Raw genomic sequence first — 26,372 nt, 5'->3', positions numbered from 1 at the left:
AAAGGTTAAGTAGGTAGAATATGTGCCTTCCATATGCTTGAGATTTTTAGACCACCATTATTGTTAAAAATAGGGTGGTTGATAAGAATCTCACAGGCTTCCTTAAATTTACGTTCATACCATGTTTTGGTGTGATGTAAACAACTGGTGCTTTTCCAGTAAATTCTGTGTAAAGTATTCAGGGCATGACCAGAATGGCCAGCTTGACCATAGTTATTATATTTAATGTGTCTTTTATGTTTCTTTTTTTTTCTGATAGGAACTGTGTGTCCTTTCCAGGACGGTAGATTACATGTGCAATAAATATGGTATACTCCAGGGTGGGCCAGCGGAGGGAGCGTGTCTTTAGATGAGTAGAGTAAGTTCTTTAATTTCGCAGGAGGTTTAAAGGTGGCTTTAAGGTTGTATTTCTATAGTATTTTGTTTATTTTATCTGATGTCCCTTTAATGTATGGAATGGTTATAGTTTTATTATAGTCTAGTTTATCGTTGTTTTTTTAGTGAGATCTTGTAGAGAATTTTGTTGATAGTATTTTGGTTGTAACAATTTTTTAGGAAAGTATTGCTGATAACTTCTTTAAGCACTTGTTCATTGGAACAAATCTTCAAAGCCCTGTTTTTTAGAGTATTAATGACGCCTAGTTTTTGTGTTGGGTGGTGGTAGGAGTTTATGTGTATATATTTGCCAGTATGTGTCGGTTTCCAGTAAACAGTGAAGGAAACACTGTCAGAAGGAAGGCATGTGACAAGTGTATCTAGAAACAGAAGTGTGTTCTGCTTTTCAATCTCAATTGTGAACTGTATGTGTTTGTATTGTTTGTTTAGGTGGCTGAGGAAAGTGTCTAATGTCTGATGATCAATTGTGAACTGTATGTGTTTGTATTGTTTGTTTAGGTGGCTGAGGAAAGTGTCTAATGTCTGAGGCCAGATAGTGATGAAAACATCATCAACATATCTAAGCCAGACTTTGGGTTTTAAAGGAGAGGAATCTAGAGCACGTTGCTCAAAATATTCCATATGAAAGTTAGCAAAATAAGGCACAGCCATGGGCTTGCCATTATCCCACCCTATTGCTAACTTTTATATGGAATATTTTGAGCAACATGATCTAGATTCCTCTCCTTTAAAACCCAAAGTCTGGCTTAGATATGTTGACGATGTTTTTGCTATCTGACTCCATTGCCGCCAGACATTAGACACTTTCCTCAGCCACCTAAACAAACAAAACAAACGCATACAGCCCACAATTAGATTGAAAAGCAGAACACACTAGTGTTTCTAGATACACTTGTCACACGTCTTCCTTCTGATAGTCTTTCCTGTCAGAAGGAAGACGTTTACCGGAAACCGACACATACAGGCCAATATATACACATAAACTCCTACCACCACCCAACACAAAAACGAGGTGTCATTAATTCTCTAAAAAACAGGGCTTTGAAGATTTGCTCCAATGAACAAGCACTTCAAGATGAATTTAAAGTTATCAGCAATACTGATATCTCCATTGTTTGCTAAAAAAAATGGTTACAGCCAAAATACTATTAGCAAATGTTGGAAGTTTTTTTCACTTGGTTAGACTATAAATTATATATTTAGTTTAATCCTTTATCCAAGTGTAAGCAAACAATTCTCGCTTACCTCAGTCCTATCAAAAGTAATGGAAAAAATCATCAATTCCCAACTCCTACACTATCTTGAAGACAGTCACCAAATAAATGACCACCAGTATGGATTCCGCCACTGCCAATCAACAGGAGATCTACTCACATATGTCACCCATCTCTGGACAACTGCTATGAAGAGGTTTGGCAAATCCCAAGTGGTTGCACTAGATATCTCCAAAGCCTTTCACCGGGTCTGGCACAAAGGCCTACTAGACAAACTACCATCATTCGGTCTGACCCAGGACTTATGTAGCTGGATTGCCAGCTTTCTGTCTGGATGCACACTGCATGTGATGGCAGACAGTTCCCTATCCTCTCACCACTCAATTAATGCTGAGGTCCCACAAGGTTCTGTCCTCTCACCAACCCTCTTCCTGCTATATATCAATGACCTACTGCAATTGACCTCCAACCCAATACACAGTTTTGCAGACGACAGCACACTGCACTCCTCGCTTGCATTTGATGTCTTACCCTTCAGAACTCACCCCAACCTACAGAACATCTACCACCACCACCACCCTCAACTCCGACCTCCAAGCCATCCTACAGTGGGTTTCGGATAGCCTCATAAATTTCAATGCCAATAAAACCCAGTTCTGTAGTATATCCCATAAAAAAAGAACCATTTTTTTCCCAGTATCCTTTTTGACGATACCCAAATTTCCAGACAGTTTGAGATCTCGCTTCTTGGAATCACCCTCACATCAAACCTCTCCTGGCATAAACATATCACAATCATTGTATCCTCAGGCTCAAAAAAACTATGATTTCTCTTTCGCTCAAGACGTTACTTCACCCCCGAACAGCTACTAACATTATATAAATCATAAATCCAGCTATTGAATACTGTTCTCACATATGGGGTGGAGCCTCTAAAAGCTCTCTCAAAATGCCCGACTCAATACAGAGGAGAGCAATTAGCCTTATCAATGATCCATCCCTTACCAACTCTCTCTCCCCTCACCTTCACACAGACGTATGATCTCTGCAGTATGTATATTCTACAAATATTTCCATGGGAAATGCTCATCCGAAATAACATCAATAATTCCTATGCTCAGTACAAAGCTCATTGGAACACATGCAGCTGCTGCATGACATCCCTTCAGAGTACACCTAGAAACAAACAGAACAAGTTTCTTTTCCTCTTCCTTCATCCCTGCAACTGCTGCACTGTGGAACAGTCTCCCACCTGCTGTGTTCTCAAGGAATACAATTTAAAGTCATTCAAATCAAATGTAAACAAATTCCTCCTTTCCCAACCCACTTCCCATACATGGTATTAATGTACTATAGGTTGGCCAACTAACCCAACCTCCTGTATATGGACTGAACATAAAAAAAAAAAAAAAAAAAAAAAAAGTTTACACCTGAAGTATCTTCAGTACTGGGGCAACTTGTGGCAAAGGTGGACTAAGTTCTCATCACTTTCCTTAGTATCCCATAATGCAAAGCATATCTCCTTGTGGACATGTATAATGCTATGCATTATGGGAAGGGCCACTACTCAGACTGGTTTTGACCTTTATTGAGGTGTCTTCAGTGGGAGCCAGACCCAGACATGATACCAAGGTTGAAGCAATGCAGAACTCATATTTCCATATGCCAGTTGCTAAAAAGTGTTGTAATGTATGGCGTTGTTTGCCTATTATTGTAATATCTAATGTGATATCTTTATTCTAATTAGCAGTGCACGCTTTTTTTCTCTCGTAACCTTCCTTACTTATTTTACTATGTACTATGTTTATCCATCTTCCGTATTTACTAGTCATATGCCTATGAACACTGGAAAATTTATTTGTAAGACTGCACCACCAGTATTATTTATATCGGTAGAAGACTAAGTAATACGTCCGGTAGATCTCCCTCCCTCTCTTACTAGCATGAGTTGCTTCAACAAAGTTTATATAAACAGTTGTGGTTCTTAAGTACTTAAACTGCGCTTTTAATGCCTTAATTGTTTCCCACTCACAAGTCCAATTTTTTTAGGAACAGTGCAGTTGTAAAATAAAAAAAATCAGCCAGCACACTATTTGCATATAAATAAAACACATTTATTTACATTAATCATATAGTATATGAAATAAGTTATAGGGAGATTTATTCTCTCTACCTTTAGACCTTTAGCATAAAGAACCAAACTTTCCTTTTTCAAAACTAGATAACTATACAATATAATTACTCAATTACTCCTCTGCATATTTAATTCAATTACTGACACTAATTTACTCTCAAAGAGATTGGCTAACTATGCCAAGTTTTTTTCTTTCCACAGGCCTCTGCTTTCATCTGGAGAGTCTTGCTTCAAGGGGGTTTGTCGAATTACTGTCGGGCCTTGGACTGCAATTTTTTTGGTATTCAAAAAGCTCAAGAAAACAAACAAGAAGTTTCAGCATACAGGCTTGAAGATCGTTCTGCGGCTTTTGATTCCGGTTGACTTCCCAAGGCAAAAAGAACATACGACACTCTTGGCTTGGGTTCGCCATAACTTCTGGTTCGGACTCTGCCTATGGTCTGCAGCTCGCCTCCGCTCTGGTTCTGACTGTCTTCTGCTGTGGTTCCAACTGCCTCTCTCTTTAGTAACTGGGGCCTTCCTCTCCTCTTTTGCTGCCTTCTGATGACTCTCTGCCGACAACTGCCCTTCTCTGTAACTGGGGCCTTGCCTCTCCTCTCCTCTCGATGTTTGGCTCAGTCCCCTTTTATTTTGAGATAACAGGACCTTGCACTAAAGGTTGTAAACCCTGAAGAAAATTGGCATTTCTCCTTGATCCTTTTGATAAGGTTGGCCCATTCTTTCTTCTCGTCCGTGCACCTTTTTCCTTATTTTGTCGGACAGCGGAAACTTTTCCGAAATTAGCGAATCTCTTTGATACAAACTCCGAAGATATTTATGCTCAGAGCCCGCAACCACCTCTTACACACACTTTATTGAAAACAATTTTCTTGTGTTCTTTATACATAGCTATTATACAAAGTAAACAACTTTTACACACGCTTAATAGTAAACAAGTTTCTTGTGCTCTTTATACATTAGCTGTTACACAAGGTTCCGATGGCAAAGCTTTGCCTTTGTTTTTGACATTCTAGAAACTTTAGTTAAAGGAGTAAATATAATTAATTCTCATATGGTTACTTACGAAAATAGCTAGCATAAAAAACATAGAAACAAACAAGGTTATTTACAGTTCTCATGGGACTTGACCTCTGTAAAAATCGATGTAAAGCACTATGATATTTCTAAGCTACATAGAGTTTTTACAGTGTCGCACATTATTATTAAATTACTCTGGATTAGAGAAAGATGTTTGAAGTTTTTTCCCACTTGGTTAGACTATAAATTATATGTTTAGTTTAATCCTTTATTCAAGTGTAAGCAAACAAAGTTTGCTCTCGAAGTATCTTCGGGACTGGGGCAACTTGTGGCAAAGGTGGACTAAGTGAAGTTCTCATCATTTTGCTTGGTATCCCTTAATGCCAAGCACATCTCCTTGCATACATGTGCACTTCAAAAAAAAAAATAATAGTAAGGTGTGACAGCTTTTGGCAACTGGTATATGGAAATATGAGTTCTACATTGCTTCAACTTTGGTATCACCTCTGGCTCCCACTGAAGAGACCTCAATAAAGGTCACAACCGGTCTGTGTAGTGACCCTTCCAATAATGTGTAGCATTATACATGCCCACAAGGAGATGTGCTTTGCATTATGTGATACTAAGGAAAGTGATAAGAACTTAGTCCACCTTTGCCACGAGTTTCCCTAGTCCTAAAGATACTTCAGATGCAAACTTTGTTTACTTACACTTGGATAAAGGATTAAAAATTCTCTACAAGATCTCACTAAAAAACAAAGATAAACTAGACTACAATAAAACTATAACCATTCCATACATTAAAGGGACATCAGATAAAATAAACAGAATACTACAGAAATGCAACCTTAAAGACACACTCCCTCCACTGGTCTACCTTGGAGTATACCGTATTTATTGCACCTGTAATCTACCCTGTATAGGGATCCCAGACATCCTGTATTTTACAGGACCATCTCATTTTTAGCTAATGCGTCCCATTTCATTTTTCAGAATGAAACGGAACGCATTCTTTCGTCAGAAAAGTATTGCAAGAGTGTGAGCATTACTTAATTAACAATCTATTTTGTATCTATGATAGTAAGTAAAAAACCACTCGAAGGCAACTTAAAGTTGCTTAATAAAAACATGCAGCCTAACAATTGGATTTACTATTTGTTTACTTATACTTAGTATAGTGTGTGCATAGTAAATAAACCTTACCACGCACATATTTGGAAAGTTAGAATCATTTTGTAAGACTGGCATATGTGATGGATGTGCATACTAAACTTTCACGCTCAGTCATAATTGTCCCGTATTTTTTTCCAACGTATCTGGGATCCCTAACCCTGTATAGGGGAAAGAGGATGCACAATTCCTATCAGACAAAAGGAACATAAACGACACATTAAATATAATAACTGTGGTCAAGCTGGCCTTTCTGATCATGCCCTGAACACTTTACATAGAATTGACTAGAAAAGCACCAGTTGTTTACATCACACCAAAACATGGTATGAACGTAAATTTAAGGAAGCCTGTGAGATTCTTATCAACCACCCTAATCTTAACAATAATGATGGTCTAAAAATCTCAAGCATATGAAAGGCACATATTCTACCGACTTAACCTTTCTCCCTAAGAGTTAACTTTGTATAGGACCATAAGTAATCCAGAATCTTAAATCTAATATAACAATTGTCATGTTAAATTATGACATCATTGTTACTGTAAGAAAACTGCCTATATGAAAGAAGTGGGAATTTTTTTTTTTTTCCCCCACTTGGTTAGACTATAATAAATTTAGCTTAAATCCTTTATCCAAGTGTAAGCAAACAAAGTTTGCACCTGATGTATCTTCAGGACTGAGGCAACTCATGGTAAAGGTGGACCAAGCTCTCATCACTCCTTGTCTTAGTATCTCCCATAATGCAAAGCACATCTCCTTGTGGACATAATGCTATGCATTAAGGGAAGGGCCACTACCCAGACCGGTTTTTACCTTTATTGAGGTCTCTTCAGTGGGAGGCAGATCCAGAGGTCGTGATACCAAGGTGGAAACAATTGAAAAGTCATATTTACCCATACGAGTTGCCAAAAGTTGTCTCACCTTATTATTAAATTACTCTGGATTTAGAGAAAGATGTTGGAAGTTTTTTTCCAGAGTAATTTAATAATAAGGTGAGACACCTTTTTACAACTCGTATAGGTAAATATGACTTCTCCATTGCTTCCACCTTGGTATCACGACCTCTGGGTCTGCCCCCCACTGACAAGAACTCAATAAAAGTCGATACCGGTCTGGGTAGTGGCCCTTAATACATATCATTATACATGTCTGCAAGGAGATGTGCTTTGCATACTAAGACAAGGAGTGATTGAGAGCTTGGTTCACCTTTATCACGAGTTGCCTCAGTCTTGAAGATACTTCAGGTGCAAAGTTTTGTTTGCTTACACTTGGATAAAAGATTAAACTAAATTTATTATACCTATATGAAAGAATGTTTCTCTGATGTTATCTTAAATAGAATATAGCTTTGAAGTAATTAATTAATTATTTTTTATTTGCATTTGTATTTTTTTTATTTATGTATTTATTTTTTTAATATTCTATTTTCAATAGAGGTCATGCCATTAGTATAACCGTTGATCAAATCATTGTCTCTAGCATACTGTTTGAAATGTAATTCAGCTTGTCTCTGTATATATGTGTATACTCCAGATGATGACCTTAATATGAAGGTCGAAGTGTCAGGAAATTAAAATACCATATTTGCCGGCATATAAGACACACCTCCTTTTTTTTGTACACATTTTTTAGGAAAAAAAAACTTTATCACCGAATATTATAATGAATTTACAGTACAGTCATACTCCGACTCACACGAATCTGGAGTTATGTGGGTTCTTATATGTACGTATTCCCGTCCCGCTTCACGCCTCACCATTAGTCGTATCTTTCAGGCACTGGCCGCATTCGGCAGTGTCGCACATGCTGTGAACAAACACTGACGTGTTTCGCGCAGTCTCCATTCATACACGATTTTTATAGTCTACAAATCTTGCGATTGTTTGTTATGTTCTTGATAAAAATTTTATCACATAAAAAATAATAATGTCATCCAAAAGAAGCAAGTCCGATTCTTCTAGCTAGCAAGAAAAGAAAAACATTGACTTTGGAAACAAAACTCAACATTATTAAGGATTTTGAAGGCGGAATGAAAATTTGTGAGCTAGCAAATAAGTTTGATTTACAGGAATCCACAGTAAGAACAATCATAAAAGAAAGGTTTACAGCTTTTAGAGGAGATATATTCTAATGAGGAATGAATTGTAGCCATAAGGCAAGGAATAAAAAAATCATTAGCTTGCTATGAAGAAATTTTGTGTGACAAGAAAAAGACATTATGCCGTCAGACGAATCTATTAGATTTTATGAAACCATCGACATCAAAATAACTTTCTTTTTTTTATGTACATTATAATCAATTATGATTATATTTCTTACAAAATATAGGTGTTTTTGTAAACCTTTGGTCCCAATTGTATGTTTGTATATATAAATTACATGCAAAATTATTACATGCCGAGTTACGCGAATTCGACTTACACGCTTTTTGTTGGTCCCACCTACTGCGTAACTTCTGGGTTTTACTGTATTTCAAATATAAAATAATAAGTAGATCTACTTTCAACAAATACCTAATCTAACTAGGAAAGAGTCCCATCTTTTAATCTTCTTTGTCAAAACCCAGAAATTCATCTCCAGAGCTAAATGAAGAGACACTTGAAACCTCTTCTAAATGAGAATCTGAGTCCTCATACAACAAATTGTCCTCTGTGCCATCCAGTGCATTACTAATGCTACACTTCTTAAATGATTTAACCACTGTCTCAGTTTTCGCAGCATCCCATGAAGCTTTGATCCACTTACAAACTTGTGGAATGCTAGGCCTCTTCCTTCTTCCTGATGGCTTGACCTCAAAATCTGAAGACTGCATCCAGCTGTTCTGCATCCCCTTCGTAAATCTATTAAATGGTTTATTAATAAAGACATCTAAAGATTGACTAGTTAGACCTCCTGGAATTACATCTGAGTTTTTAACATCTTCTGTTCTGTGAGAACGAAACTGATCCCATACTAACAGGGCAGGCTTCTTCAACAGTCCTACAGGGTGCCCAGACCAAATTTTATCTATCCATAACTTTATTCCTCCTCCATCCATCTTTCCTTTTGCGTGAACATGTACAAACACTCCTTTAAGCAGTTTTTTCTTTGGGTAGCGTCTTCCTTTTAAAAATCAATAGTGGCTGCAATTTTATCCCATCAGCACAGCAGGATAAAATGACCATGTAGTGAGTTTTCTCGTGCCCAGAAGTTGTAACAGTAACACTTTTTTGTGCCCTTGGAATCTACAGTTTTGTTTGAGGGCACATCAAAAGTCAGCGGAACCTCGTCCATGTTTCCTATTTGTGCAAGTTCAAATTTTTCTCGTTTCCTTGTGTTAATGACGAATCGATGAAATTCAATTTGTAGATACTGAAAGTCCCACTTATCTGTGGTCTAAAATCCAAGTATTCGGTTCTGCCTCGAGTTCTGGTCATTTTGCAGTTCCACTTCGTAGATTATGTTTATTGTGAGTTGCTTTTTTTAGATCCTCATCCTGATTCCATCAAGTTCTTATCATTATCTCAGTTGGGGGTAGCCCGAAATGCCTCTCTGCAGTCCTGTTTCCATGTTCTTTAGCATACGCAATCACACGTAGCTTGTATGCAGTATTGTAGCAATGCTGACAATAAATGTAGTAATCATCTATGACAACGCATGGGCATCCACTGAACTTTACGTAACCGGAATGCTCTCACACACTGCAAGGAAGCAAGAAAGAAATCGCGTAACTCAGAACAGAGAAAATTTCCAGAAATGAAAGTAATAAAAAACTGAATATCAGCGTATAAGACTCACCCTGTTTTTCAGACCTATTTTCAGAGAAAAAAAAGTGTGCCTTATATGCCGGCAAATATGGTAGTTATTTATAACACAAATCCATAATTTGTCTAAAATGAATGCTGATCACCGTGTAACACTATAGGAAAGGATAGAGAATCTTATGTTTGTCAACCCAATTCTGTATTCTATTTTTAACAAATTTTTCCAACAATTTGATCATAACTGCAGACACACGTATTGGTCTATAATTGGAAACTTCTGTTCTTGAACCATGCTTGTGGAGAGGTTATTTTGCTTTCTTTCCTTGCCTTAGGAACTTTACCACTGCAAGACTCTCATTAAATAACCAAGACAAGGCTTTCAAAATATGTGGTGATATGTCATCTATTCCCACAGAATTATTAACTTCTGACCCAAGCAACACTTGATACACTTCCGACTCTTACACCTTTGAAAGGTTGGTCGATTGGTAGAGCTTCTGCTACTAATGGCTCGCAAAAAGTTAAGCCAGTTTGAGCGCGGTTAGTAGTTGGAAGGGAAAATCGTTCGATGCTGTTGGCACACTCCCCTTCGATGAGTCTTTGGACTCCCTGGAGGTGTCACATAATAATAATAATAATAATTCTTGTCTCCCTTCTGTGTGTTGCACAGCATCATTCGTACCACTATAATATATGCCGATGAAGTGTTCATTAAATAATTCCACTATATCATTTGCTATGGTTACTCTGCTACTATCCACCAGTATCTGTCTGCCATAATTATTTTTCCTCTTGCTTGCCACATAGTTGAAAAAATCCCTTGGATTAACTTTGATCTGATCTCTGCTCATATTCTACTTGTTCTTTTCTAATCATGCTTGTCACTTTTTTGGCCTACACTTTATATTCTTCATGCATCTGTTAACTGCAAACTGTGTTGTACTTCCTCTGTAATAACTTCCTTTATAACTGCTTGCTTGATTTCACTGTTCATCCATTTCATTCCTACTCTGTTTATTCACTTAACTCTTTGTATACAGTTATTCATCACTTGTGTTAGATACTGCCTTATCATTTCCCATGCACTGTCAACATCTTTTTTACACAATTCATCAATCCAGTGTATTGATACTAGTTGACTACAGTGCTTCTGATAATCACCCATGTTATAGTTTCACAATAATTCTTAATAACAACTTTTTCCTGTTTGATTACCTTCCAAACCAGTACCTCATGATCACTTTCACCAACAAGTAGCAGTGTTGATGTCCCTTCACAACCACATTCTGTGAGGATATCACCAGATCTAACACTGATAAACTTCATGTTGCTTCCATCACATGCTGCTTCAGATAGTTATCCCACAGAAACTTAACAAATTCACTCTCCTTGTTACTATACTCCCTAATGGGAGTATCGTAACAAAATCTCCCATTAGGATCATCTTCCTTTTACTTTCCCAACTAATTTGTTTAAACATTTCACAATCAATACTCTCCACATTCCCCTGGCCTATAACAACATCCTATTAGATATACTATTCTGTTGATCTCAACTTCACACCAGACAACTTCAAAATCTTCACACGTACTCTATTTTCCACTTTGACTCTTGAAGGAAACAATTCCTCTGCTACCATTAACAATAATTCCCACCTCTCTTCATCTTTCTATCCTTTCAGAAAATTCTATATCCTACCATTTCAAGTTCTGACATTATATCATCCTCAGTCAACCAAGTTTCACTCGTGTCAGTTATTTTTGAGAATATTGATTCAATCAATGCTACAAACTCAGCCCCTTTATTTCAGATACTCTGTGCATTAGTATACAAGCATAACAATTCTCCACTCTTTGAGGCCATCTCATCAACACAATCACTCTTTACTCTTTCTCTCTCTGCTATGGTGCACTTCTCTCTTTGTTCTGACTATCCCTGTTTTCCTGATCCTAACTCCAAATAATCAACACTAAACCCATTCAATGCATTCCATACATTCAAAAATTGAACACTCTCTGCCTGACACAATTCATCCATTTTGTCATTCAGTATCATTGCTCTCCTTCTTAGTTTGCTACTGTCATATCTGGGCAACAAACTAACCGCTTTCCCAATGACATTATTATTCTTCACTTCCTGCAACAACTTCTTCAAATCCCTTTCGACATTCTTTATTGCACTATTCAAGTTGTTTATCCTCACTACTACCACTAATTATGACACCCTTTCCTTCCTTCTATGCAAAGCATCTGATATTCATTTTATTGTATTACCTGTAAAAAATGTTTTGTGCACTTTATCTTTTATCACACCTTTAATGATTGAGTCACCATATAAGGTAACCCTATTATCCTTAGATATTTGCTTCTTCTTATTAACTTCCTTGTCATATACACCAGTTATGCTCTTCTTTAAACATTCTATTTCCTCCTCCATACATTTAACTTGACTCTTTATTTTCATTTCTTGCCTAAGCTCTTCCATGTCACTTCTATTATTACCGTCGCAAGCACTCCTATCCGTTTCCTGATTATTCCTTGTAATGCCATTCTTATTTTTGAAATGTCCTAGCCTTTCATCACACTTCTCATATAAGTCATAAGTTCCTTTTTATCATTCCATCTAATACTCCATAAATCTTTAACATTTTTGGGTGCATACATAAAACAATTGTCACATCTTATCTGCTGCAAAAAGTCCAGGGAAAAACTTGATCTCTGAGTTGAAACCTTCCACACTGCTGCTATATGCTTCTTTACTACCACTGCCACCATTTTCTAATGTTAATGAGCACTTCCACAGTAATCATAATAAAAACCAAAGAAAACACTTTTAGAACAATAATACCACAGTACAGTGATTATGTCCAGTCTAGCTACCACACAAAAGTACTCTTATACAAATCTACACATTATAATTTAGGGGAAAAAACACTTTTTGTAGCAGAGTTCAGATAGACTGCTACTTCTTATCATGACACTAGTGCCACAAGAAGGATATAACAAATTCACAATGCTGGGTGCTGCATGATGGATGTCTGCTATCTCCCTTATTACTTATACTAGTGCTAGATTATGTACTAGAACAGAGCAGTGAAACATGCCAAAGGAATATCATGGAAAATAAATAAAACTTTGGGTGAGCTAGACTATGCAGATGATGTATGTCTAATGGCTAACAGTCATTCAGTATCATTGCTCTCCTTTTTAGTTCACTACTGTCATATCTGTGCAACAAACTAACTACTTTCCCAATGACACTATTATTCTTCACTTCCTGCAACAACTTCTTCAAATCTCTTTCGACATTCTTTGTTGCACTATTCAAGTCATTTGTGCTAACCACTACCACTAATTCTGACACTCTTATCCAAAAATAAACTAGCCACATTACAAGAAGAATCACTGAAAGTTGATTAAAAATAAATACAAACAAAACAAAAGAAATGCAAATCAATATGAACAACAAGGCACCAAGTACAACTGAAAAATGGAAAAATTTAAACTCTTTCAAATTTTACATACCTCAGCAGTAGTTTATGTGCTGATGGATGAGCAATGAAAGATTTTGATATAAGGATTCAAAAGGCAAGAAGCGCATATGCTAAACTCAGTCAAGTATGGAAAATGAAAAATAATCACACAGATATAAAAATATTTAATGCATGTATTAAATCAGTTATTTTATATGGATGTGAAACATGTGACTGGTTTCAAAGGAAATATAAAGAAAGCTACAGACATTCATAAATCGATGTCTGTAGAGCATATTTCAAATTTAGTGACCACAAATGATTACCTCTGGAAAAGAAAAATCAGTAAAAAGTCAACCTTGAAATAAGAAAACAAAAATTTAGATGGATTAGACACACACTTAGGAAAGATCATGAAAAAAAAAAAAAAATCTGTCATGCAGCCCTTGAATGGAATTCACAAGGAAAGAGAAAACCTGGCCCTCCTAAAAATACATGGAGAAGATCAACTTGAATGGAATGTGAAAAGAAGAGTTTTGCTGAACCAAGAACAATAGCAAGGATAAGGAACTGATGGAATGCATTTACAGATCCCCAATGTGAAGAAATGGTCCAGCAAAAATACACCACAATACCTGCGCACTGCCTTCAAGCCCTGCTTGAAACTGGCTGCTGGCTGCTCTTATCCATTCTCCTAAGAACCAACTGTTGGAACGTCCTACCTACTTGAACTGTTCCATTTTTGTTGGTTTGTTAATCTTATCTTTACCTCTTTAAATTCCGTTTTACTTTGTTAGTTGTTGATTGATGCTCATCTGAATATAAAGAAATTTATATTATACTGATCCACCCTATATTCAGATTAGTCTAAATAATATAGAGGCATCAATCATCAACTATACTCATATTATCACTTTATCTTCAGGCCGAGGTTATTAGTAGCTTTTAAGACTTCTGCAAGAGTCCAATTAATTTTATGAGCAGTGCAATGAAAGAAAATCAGGCAAACACCAAGTTTAACTCAACAAAAGAAAACATTTCATGTGGATTGGTACATCATATGCATTCAAGTATAACTATCTGCAAAAGGTTATCAAATTGAACAATTACAAAAATTCATATTCAGATATTAGTAACTTCTTAATTAGGTTTGAGGATTATGACTAATGTTGACATTTCTTAATTCTTAAGGCATTGGTATTTCTTTCACATAGTTCACTCAACCCAATTAGATGAATTAAATCATAAATACATTAGCTCAGTTTAAAGTATTCAGAAGAATTACAATCCATTAACTATCAAACATTCATTTTTCAGTCCTTTAAGCTCAGCCAATCAAGTTGAGAATAGTTCTTAAAAGTTTAACCTTCCAAATGTTACAATAATTAATCTTATGACAGGCTACACTATATTCTTTCTCAGTCAGCTAACACTTAATAGAACAACATAACACTTATTATTTCGAAGGGAAAGTACTTCAGTACATCTAACATCTGACCATTATTTGACATAACACCACAGCTAAGGTCAAAATATATCCGACGGAGTTAACTGTTATAGTGTCACAGGTTATAGAAAGGACAGCTCTTACCGGGTTACTGCTTCTACACATCGAATTCACATAGGCACATTTGAAATTTTTTTTTGACTTTTACTTTATGGCAACACAATTCAAAAGAAATCTCCCACTATAATAACTGAATTATAGACACAGAAATACACAAGTCTTGATACACTTGGCTTAAGTTATCTACTAATTCTTTATTTTCTTCTATGTATTAACTTCAATTCTGTACTATTCTTCTACTAACCATTTGGAATTTATCGTAGTATCAGAACTCCCATAGAAGTAATTCTATGGGAGTTCTGATACTACAATAATTCCTTGTCCTTTCCTAGTCGATTTACGACATACATCAACTCCCCTTCTGCCACTCACTACTGATCTCTATTCTGTCTCTAGGGCTTCTCCTTACTTTTTACTTTTGTTTTCCAATCAGCTACGTTCTCTTTTTCTTGCCAAAATCTGGTTCTAACCATTTCAGCTTATATCCTGACTTTTCTCATCATACACAGTAGCTCATGCTCTCCACACGAGCTAACTAAAAATAAACTCCGTTTCTCCGTTATTAGCCAATCAAATCCCACCAGTAGAATTCCATAAATTTACTTTCACTTACAGAAATAATAAAAAATTTTTAAATATCACAGTTCATATAAAGTACATTTAAATTTATATACACACAGTTTCTTATAATACATTTTACAGAATAAAGTAATTAAAATGAATGACATTTTTATATAGTATTTTTATTACTATTACATATCCTAAGATTATATAATTAATTAATAACAAACAAAACTAAAAATATTTATATGAATAACATATTACAAGCAAGAGACTAACAACAAATAATATTTACAAGTCTTGCTCATGACATGGTGGATTATGTTAAATATGGATGAAGTATTATAATATATAGAATATCTTCATTCACAATTTAACACAACCTTAGGGGAATGAATAAGTGTAGCTAGTTTCCTCTATACACACTAGGAAAAGTTCATCCTTTTTCTGGTATCCATAGAGTTCTTTTTTCCTACAAGTCGGTCTACTGTAAGCACACTGAAAGATCAGCCAACATCCACTTTGAAGAACATAAAAAAAAATTGTAATTGTGATGCCATCAGGTCTAGCAGACCATGCCTTGGAATGGAGAAGATCAACTTGAATGGAATGTGAAAAGAAGAGTTTTGCTGAACTAAGAACAATAGCAAGGATAAGGAACTGTTGGAATGCATTTACAGACCCCCAATATAAATGGGGTGGGGGGAACTATTCATAATTTCTGCAAGTTTAAATGTAAGAGGTTTTTTCCCCTAGAATCTGCAGCTACCCTTACAAACTAACCTAATTTAAATAATCATGGATGTGTTGAACTTTTGAAAACATGGGAAACAGTAATTGTTAGGCATCCTGAATCACAACTTAGGCTTTCTTACTGCATCCACATAGGGCGGCTTTCCTGGCTAGTGCTTTAGACTTTAGTCTACTAGGTTTCACTTTACTTTGTGTTGCTTGTGTGCGTGCATTGCAGTTTATATTGTACTATCAGAAGATGTTTCTGTGACAGAAATGAAATACTGGAAGCAGTAAATTGCTGTTTAATTCATTCCTCATGCTGTATTATTTCCATTAAATATTCAAATTGAATCTAAACACATACCACTTCTGTTCAGTTGTATCAGTATCAGTAGTTGTATCACTGGTATACTGATATTGGGAATAATCTGAGAGAATTATCCAATTCTTTGTTGGTGATACTAAACTGGGAAGAGTATAATGAAGGAAGACAGAGGATAATGGCCTGTCAGTTCAGTGTGTCAAAGTGTAAACATATATACTTTGCAAATAAATGAGTACAGGCTATTATTACATAAATGGAAATTCATTGCTAAGAATTGATGAGGCTAGGGATTTGGGATAATAGTTGATAGATGGTTGAACTTCAGAAGACATATAGCAGAAGTGGGCAAAATAGCTCAAAGTTGACAAGTAGGAATAAGGGAATTATTATCCATCTTTATAATCTTGACACAACCATCTGGATAGCATGCAGATTTGGTCCTCCCTGTTTCTTATGGATATTGAAGTTGTGGAGAGGATTCAGAAGTAATGACCGAAATGGTGACTGATTTGCAGAGTGTCCCCTATGATGACTGAAGGTTTGTGGATTATGAAGTTTAACCTGTAATCAGAAAAGAAGGGATATGATAGAAACATATAAGTTACTAAATGGATTTTATAGAATAGATCCTAAAATATATTTCATTACATGACTTGACAGGAGAGGACAAGAGACAAATTTAGATTCTGTTTTGAAGAGTTAAGAGTGGAATGAGCTGCCAGAGTGCCTTGTCTGTAAATAAGTTTAAGAAATATTATAAACATTGTATGATAGGCATTGTGAATAATGGTTAGTGCAGAACTCCCACAATGAGTCTAGGGAGATATCTGTATAATAATAATAATAATAATAACAAGACAGTGTTTAACCTAAAAAGAAAAATAAAATAAAATAAAAGTTATGTGAAATAATTTATTTCATATAAAATGTTTGCTCAAGTATCAAGAGCATCATCATCAATATAAATTTAATAACGGAACAAAGCTACAAACATATAGTGCAAATATGGTGGTAAAATATGAATAATATAGCAGCATAGTCTAGTCCATGCTAAATTCCCAACTTTAAATATTTTAAACAATTTTTAAATTGTTTTTTTTAAATCAGCTAGGGCAAACCATTATATGAAAAACCCATAAATATATGAAGTTCCCATAAAGGATAACCTTAGCCCAATAGATCTGTATAGATCAGAATGATGTAGCAAGGTCTTTCTTAAGAAAATGGCTTTTATGTAGGATTTTCTTCTTCTTCTTCCAAAGAATCCTACAACTGAAAGAGACAACATGTTCTGTAGTTTAGATTCTGGATCATGGAATTTAATATTCTTTTGATGTTCCTTACTTGGAACAGGTACAAACCTACTAATCATTGGGGGAAGGCCTCTCCTTTTTGGAGCCTAGAAAGAAGGCAGTTTTGTTGACAGAGTGGAAGGCTATTTGAATGCCAAAGAACCTAAGTATTTTAGAGATGCATTTAAGTACATCTTTATCATGTAGGATAGAGACACAGTTTGCATCTTTCTGAGAGACTGGATATAGAAGGACTATAACTGAATGATTTGTTGATGAATGAGTTATTAAACTGTTAAAGAGGAAGACAGATTTGATATAATGTGTTTTGACAAGAGGCAAATTTTCTGCTATTGGTCTTTATAAAGTCAGATTTAGATTTACTAATAGTTGTTTTATATTTATGGTGTGCTTTTGCATAGGCTGATCATGAAGCTGAGGTTCTTGATGAGAGCCACCTGTAGTAAGCTGAGTATTTTTTCTTCAACTGCTTTCATACATCTTCTGTTGAACCAGAACTTGTAAAGTGGATGGGAATTTTGGATGGAAGAATGCCTTCATGTCAGTGTAGATGATTTCTGTAATTTGCTCAGTGTAGGTGTCTGGGTCAGAACAGCAGAAGCAATAGTAATGGCATGGGAAAAAAATAGTAATAGTTCCAGACGTCATATCACTTTATCAAAGGACACGAGGTTCAGTGCAGTGGCATCATTCTGTGAGACTGGAAACTTGCACAAGACTGTGGTCTGAGTTACTGAGAGGAAAGGTAACCTCGACAGTGTCTGGAAGGAGAACTAGTTAAAAAAAAAAAGATCAAAGGTATTGAGAAAGTTATCAGAATTTGAATAGGTAGGTGTATGATTTGCATTAGATCATTGCTTATAGAAAAAAAAAGATGGTTGAGCTTAATGTAGAGGATGGTGAAGAGGTTTAAGTGGTTTCAAGATTTGGAGATCAGTAAATGCAACAGATAAATTTTATTAAGTGGGGCAAGGAAACTTTCAGCCAAAAGTGGTCAAAAGGGGATTCTAAATTTGGCATTCTCTGTCAGGCAGTGTCAGAACACACAAAGGTACAAGTGCCACTCTTGTATTAAAATGAATCACGAAGAGCATAATTTGGACATTGAAGGTGAACTATAGTTGATGTTGCTGCAATTTGGGTTTCGATTAAGAGAAGGCGGTCTGGTTTGGATGTCTGTGGTAATGAACGTCATTCATTTATATTGGAATTTATGCTGTAAATGTTGTTGTAGAAGTGGATGTAGAATTTTTTTTCTTTCTTTACAGGATCTTTATATGTTTGGAATATTGTTTCATTTTATTTCTTTGGATGAATTGGTTTTCAAGGAAGATTTATTTTGATTGCAGTGTTGTCATCCTTGTTTATCTGTTTCATTTTTCAATAAATCATTTTGATTTATTGAAAAATGAAAGAAAAGAATGGGGACATACAGTGGGAGGAGATAGACTCGTGAACCTGACATCCATAAGTGAGTGACCAGACTCTTTGCCATTCTGACAGTGCCTCCCACATACCATTACTCAGACTCCCTCACCAAGCATAATCTGGCATAGCATGTGGTAGCAGGATTATGTGCCAGTTGATGGGAAGCTTTCCAACTCATTACCAACCAGTTTGGATCCATATGTTATTTGGCAGCTGGTCTGTGTTACCAGCATTAAAATGATCTCCACACCGCATGGAGGAGAGAGAGAGAGAGAGAGAGAGGATGGAGGCCAGAATTCCTGCTCTGGAGGCCAAACAGCCTTCACCACTTCAGTCCCCAATAAGCAGAGTAGTGGCAGTGTATAAGAGTGTGGTTAGCAAGGGTGTTAGGGCTAGATTTTTTGCTTGGATGGTAGCATACACAACCACCTCTGGAATAGGTTGCCAGAGGTGGTTGTGTATGCTTCATCAATAAATGAGTTTAAGGAGAGATGTGTGAATGATGACTAGTGTGTAAATAATGGATCTCCCATGATGAGTCTTATGACTTCATGGAGATACCTGTGTAATAATAACATATCCGAGAGTGCACCTAATTAATTACAGAAGTATGGTGCAGTGATTAATAACTGATAAAACTTCTGTGATTTTTGAAAATATACTTTATCAAATATGCTTTTTGTTTTAATAGTGATCTGGATCTGCTTTAAAAATTATTTGATTTATTTTATATTTTTCATATAATTTCATATCATATGCATATATAAATATATATCATTCGTTTTCTTTCAGAAGTTTAGATTTAGCACTGTATTTTTGTGGTCCTCCTGGACCATCACCAATTTATGACCTTTTTGCTGTTATTAATCATCAAGGAGGAATATTGGGAGGCCACTATACCTGTCATGCGCGCTGTGTAAATCTCCAAAACACAAGAAGAAGTGATGTTGGTAAGTTTAAGAAATTATAAAACAAGTTATTCCTATTTATATTTTTTAATAAATAATAATTATTGGTTTAGCTGAATGGGTAGTTTTGAAGCGTTTTCATATGTTCAGCATAGACTGTTTTTTTGTTTAATAGAAAATGGTCTGGAATAAAAATTGAACTTTGTAAGTAGTCTACAATAAAAGGTGTTGTGAAGATCAATTGTACAATTATTTTTCTTCTAGACTGCACATAATGTGAGTTCAATGATGAATTTATTAGTCTTGTATTATTTTATTCAGAGATACTTCATTAGCATCATAATAAAAAAAAAAAGATTTTTGTCATTCTTCTTAAAAAAGAAGAAAAAAAGATATTATTTGGTATTGCAATCCCATCATAAAACATATCATTAATGACATGTTTTATAATATAAATTAAAGATGCCAAGAAATTATATTCTGTTTAATCCTTTATCCGAGTGTAAGCAAAGTTTGCATCTTAAGTAACTTCAGGACTGGGCAACTCATATATAGAGGCCAATATATGAGTATTAAAGATGCCAAAAATATAATTTCTTAGTATCTTTAATTTATAGTATAACCAAGTAGAAAAACCAATGACGTTGTTTCTTCACATATGTGTCATGGTTTTCCCTTTCATTCGTTTCTGACTGTGACTTTGTAGGCATTGCCCACAAAGTATTCCTGGCGAGATTTTTACAGGATAGTTCACCATTGCTTTATCCAACCCCCCAATTTTATCTGGGCTTGGGACCAGCATGTGGCTGGGATGTGAAAAAAATCCCTACCTCCATGTGAGACCAGCTAACTCACCTTTAGTCGAAAGAGACTAGATAAAGGTTCCTCGCGTCACTGACGGGAATCGAACCCAGGTCTTTCCGACCAAAGGGCTTTTCTATACTGACTGAGTTATGGGAGCGCCACACATATGTGTTGAACAAATAGAATGGGAGCCAGATGGATGTTCAGTTGTTCAATAGTGTTAAGACGATATTAAATATGTACATTTCAAGCCAGTATTGTACAGAAAGCTAAGTTGGAGTAGGAAAAGAAATTGTCTGCACAGGTTAAAGGCAACCCAAAAACATTTTATCATTATGCTGCAAATAAAAGAAAGGATTACTGTGGAAGAATAATGACTGAATGCAGACTGTTCCCTAGTATGAGAAGCAGATGAGATAGTTCATATAATGAGTACTCATTTCACCAAAAATCTGTCAACCTGGTTGTATGTAACATAGGGCACAGTGCTAAAACTACCCTGGATGAAGAGGTAAAGGTGCAAGAGAAGGAGGTCCTAGAGCTAATTCATAACCTGGATAAGAGTTCAGCATTTGGGACAGATGAGATACCAGCATGTACTAAAGAAATGTTTAGCTGAACTGGCTAAGCCCTTGACAGATTTGTATAATTTGAGTCTTCTCAGGAATGGAAAAGATGTGGGATAACGGCATTGCATAATGGTAGTGCAAAGACTGATATGTTTAATCAACCTATCAGTATCTCAGGAGTAACTGAAAAGATTTTAGAGAAGTTGGTAAGAACTCGCATACAGCAATGGGTAGACAAGCAAAATATACTTTGCAAGAAACAGCATGGGTTTACTAAAGGTAGGTCATGTCAGAGCAAATTAATATGCTCATAATGTTACTGCTTTGCTGGATAAAAGGAATGGATACACTGTGATACTGTTGGACTTTGCTAAGACATTTGATAGGGTACATGAAAGGCCATTGCATAAACTAGAGAATATGAGATTGGAATATAAACTACTGGCTGGGATAAGTGGTGGCTGACAATGCAGATATCAGAAAGTGGTATATGGGAGATGTGAATCTGCCAGATTTAAGGTGACCAGTAGTGTGCCATAGGAATCAATGAACCATTGTTGTTTAATCTATATGTTAATGATATTGGAAAGGGACTGACAAGAGATTTTCAGTTTTTTGCTGATGATGCAAAGATAGGTAGGATAATAAGAGATGCTATTGATATACAGCATTTACATGTACATTTACATGTATTTACATGGGTAATTTGAATAGGCTTGAAAGCATGGGTAAACGATAATGACTATCAATTCAATATTAGTAAGTGTAAAGTTATACACTTTGGCGTGATGCAATATCTAGCAGCATTTATGTTGTTGGGATTATGCCTGGAGTAACCAATGAGGCTAGAGATCTTGGAGTTATGGTGAATAGAAAGTTGAAGTTCAAAGATCACATAACAAAAATTGCAAATACAACTTAGAGGATAAATGTAATGTTGATATGAACATTGACATGTAAGGATATTAGAAATCGTTTTGCCCCCTGATACAACTGCACCTGGACCACTGTGCACAGATTTGGTCTCCTGAGTTTCGAAGGGATAAAAAATCTGTGGGAAGGCCTCAAAGAAGAGTTATAAAGATGGCATCAGGAGTATGGAATGTAGATTACAAGGATAGAGTATGTGGACTGCAGACACTAATAGATAGAAAGAAGTATGATATGATAAAGGTCTATAAAATTTTCAAAGAGTATTATAAGATATTAGTTGATAAAATTTTTCATTATATTGAAGGTAGGGAGAGGATACAGGGTATCCACAGAAGTTACGTTTCTGTGAAGGTAAGAAAGGGGATAAGAGCTAGATCATTCTCTCATAGAACTATGAGTGAATGGAACAGTTGCATGTTGAAGTAGTAAGTGCATCTAGTGTGAATGAGTATAAGGAAAGACAGCTAGTGGCAGATGATGTTCAGTCTCCATATGGAGTCCTTGATACCCTGGAGGTTTAATAATTTATTATTATTATTATCCAGGCCTCCATGGAGTCAAAAGCCTCATCGTGGGAGGTCATGTTTAGGAAACACAAAGTTTATCATACCACTCCTTGAACCCATTGACTGTTCCGCTCCAACCACTCTCTCAGACAATGCATTCCAAGATTCAACCACCCTCCATGCAAAGAAACTTTGGAACTGCTCACCCTCTTGCACACAGCCTCCTTTCGTAACTTCCTGGGATGGCCCCTTGTCATCGTTCCTTCCCGCCGTTCCACCAAGCGAAAGAACTCTCCAATGTCTACATTGTAACTGCCTCTCAACAGTTTAAAAGTCTCAATCATATCACCTCTCCTTCTATCCACCAAACTCTGGTGTCCACATTCCCTCAGTCGATCCTCATAACTCATATTGTACAGTCCTGAAACCATCTTTGTTATCTGCCTCTGTACCCTTTCCACAGTCAATTTATCCCCTTCAAATCCTGGGGACCAAATCTGAGAATAATAGTCTTAGCTCTTTTTCCCTCTATTACATGTTGCCGAAGACATTTGTCCCTCAAGAATTCCAGAAATTCTATCTGCTTCTTACTACTTGCATTTTCCTCTTCCCAGCTTATACTGTTGTAGTTAAAATCTCCCATAACAATCATTCTTCTTGTACCCACTAAATATCCTCTTGGCCACTTCTACTTCACACCATATACTTTCAAAACCATTTGTGTCACTGCCTTCCAAAGCCTTCACTCTTAGAGGACATAAGTCATCACTTATCATAAGCAGTACTCCACCACCACATTTTCCTTTCCTATCCTGCCGAAAAATGCTGTACCTTGCCATTTCAATTCTGGTTATTATATCATCCTCCGTCAACCACATTTCAGAGATCCCAATAATCTTTGGCCAGGTTGATGTTTCAGTGCCACCAATTTATCTCCTTTATTTTGGATCTCTGGACTTAGCCCATCGGGCTTTTTCCTGTTTCCCAAACTTAAAACCATTTGAAAGTAGAGTGGACTACTTTGAAGGGGACAGTGCAAGCTTTTGATAAAGAATGCATGAAACGTTCTTTGAAATTAGCATCTTCTAATATAGTATGGGCTGGATGATCCAGAGGGTCAGGTATGCTGTGTATTTTGTACAAAAGAGTCAATTCCAAAGTGCAAGAAATTCTTGAGCACTTTTTGTTACTTGCATCAAATTTATGTGATAGTGATTTCCTTTTTCAGCAAGATTCAGCTTGTTATCACACTTCCAAGACCACTGCTAGATGGCTCAAAAAAAGGCAAATCTATGTAATTCCTTGGCCAACAAACTCATCAGATTTAAACCCCATTGAGAATTTGTGAGGAATTATGAAGAAACGTCTTCAAAAAGTTGCCCCAAGAGACAAAAATGAACTTGTTCCTAGTCTGCAGACCATATGGGCATGTTTTGATAAAAAAAAAAAAAGACTGTAAATGCTAGTATATAATATGCACAACCATTTACAAATGGTCATAAAAGCTAAGGGGAATGCAACAAAGTACTAATTATCATGTTGTTTCCCTTTGACTGTAATTTTTGTGCATTTATTTTTGCATTATTCTAATATTTTGAACCACATTAAAAATTACTCTAATTTTGTGAATGTTTTCAAATAACAATTTATAATTTATAAACTGTTATTTGAAAATGCTCCCCTGCAAATGTCTTCATTTTTATGTGTTGCATGGTTATATGATCTACAAAATATGTAGATTTAAATGATGCTAATTCATATTTGGTAATAATTATTTCCTATGCAATAAATTAAAATTGCAAATCATTCAACACATTTTCTTTGTTTATCTAATTTCTTGATTCAAAGGTGTATATCTAGCAATATATAGTCTCTGTTTGAGCTGTAAATCAGCAGTTAGATTTGAAGAAGGTACAGGAAGATGGCTAGAATTAGGTATGCAACAAGGGTACACATTATCTCCACTGTTATTCATTATCTCTTTGGATCACATTATGAAGGGTAATGGTATTAACCTCCCTATCGGCCAATGTGGATGAAATAGTGACACCAAATTGCGCTTCTTATCCATGTTATTCAATGGGTTTTAGAGTTTATCCAAATTTAGCTCGACGTCTATAGACGTGGCCGGTTGGGGGGCTAAATCTGATATAAAAATTGGTGATGTTAATCTTAGCTCTTTACTTTATACTTCTAAATAAATCCAGTACAAAGCTGCAAGATTCCCTGACTAAATTGAATAAATGTTATAATAACTTTGGTATGAAAATCAGCAATAAAAAGACAAAGACAATAAAAATGGGCAGAAATGGTTGAAAACATCAATTGTATCCAATGGTGAACCTATAGAATAAGCAAAACATTTCAGCTATTTAGTCACAAATTTTTAGTGAAGATGATAAATTAAATAAGGAAATAGACAACAGAATTAGTAAAGCTGGTATGGTAAGAAGTCAGCTGAATAAATTTACATGGAATAAGAAAGAAATTAGTCAACACTAAATTAGCTGTATACAAGACAGTGTTCAAACCAATTTTAACTTATTATTATTATGATTCAGGTCTCCATGGAGTCAAAAGACTCATGGGAGGCCCATCCTGGAAAACATAAAGTCTATCAGGCAATGCATTTCAAAGTCCAACTACCCTCCATGCAAAGAAACCATTCCTTGGTCTCTTGCTCACAACTTCCATTGATGGCCCATTGTCCTCGCTCCTTCCCTCTGTTCTGCCAACAGTTTAAAAGTGTCAATCATATCACCTTTCCTTCTATCCACAAAACTCTATAGTTCACACTACTTCAGCCTGTCTTCATATCATTTTTGTTATCTGCCTCTCTCTCTACAGTTAATTTATCCTCTTCAAATTCTGGGGACCAAATTTAAGAACAATAGTCCAAGTGTGGTCTGACCAGGGCTTTATACAATGGAATGACAACTCTTATTCTCTGCAAGTCAGTATCCTTCTAGGTATTGCAGCAATCCTCTGGGTTGCCTTCACCACGTTTGCAATATGTTCCTTGAATTTCAGGTTTCTATCAATCATCACCTGCAGATCCCTTGCCTCCACTACCTCCTCCAGTATAGTTCCTCCAACAGAGTATGCAGCCTCCCATCAATGTATCCCAAATTTCAAGACTTTACATTTTGCTACATCAAACTGAAACCCCCATTCATATGCCCATCCATCCAGTTTATTCAAATCCTCTTTCAGGGCTACCACATCTGCACTATTACTAATAACCTTTCACATCTTCTGCAAACAACTGAATATACCCCTGCAATCCACTGGCAGTGTGATTGATATAAAGGTTAAACAATAGAGGCCAGTACTGAGCACTGTTGGACCCCACTTGTTACTTTCTGCCTCCTTGATATCCCCTCCCCACCAAATACACAACTCTCTGATACCTATCAGATAGCTGATCCTGAAGCCATTTCACTAAACTTATTATCAATTTATCATGTTGCACCATGCCTTTGTAAAATCCAAATAATGGCAGAATATGCTTTTCCCCTCATCATCTGCTCTTGTCATTTTATTATAAAAGGCAATTATATTACTAAAGCAAAAGCA

The 26,372-nt window shown here is 36.0% G+C and overlaps 1 protein-coding gene across 1 annotated transcript in view; it reads left to right on the top strand.

The window, feature by feature from the left end:
- The window catches only part of LOC150101961 (ubiquitin carboxyl-terminal hydrolase 19-like), a 629,785-nt gene that overhangs the window by 576,331 nt on the left and 27,082 nt on the right, over nucleotides 1-26,372 (top strand). The window contains exon 24 of the mRNA XM_090399944.1: nucleotides 19,869-20,026. Coding sequence (XP_090256070.1) covers nucleotides 19,869-20,026 — 158 coding nt within the window. The remainder of the gene's footprint in view (nucleotides 1-19,868; nucleotides 20,027-26,372) is intronic.

The sequence above is a fragment of the Typopeltis vanoorti genome, chromosome 11 (assembly GCF_054136105.1).
Source record: "Typopeltis vanoorti isolate ZY-2024b chromosome 11, IOZ_Tvanoo_1.0, whole genome shotgun sequence".
NCBI lineage: Eukaryota > Metazoa > Arthropoda > Arachnida > Uropygi > Thelyphonidae > Typopeltis > Typopeltis vanoorti.
The sequence above is the reverse complement of the archived record's forward strand: the minus strand, read 5'-3'. Positions and strand labels throughout refer to the sequence as shown.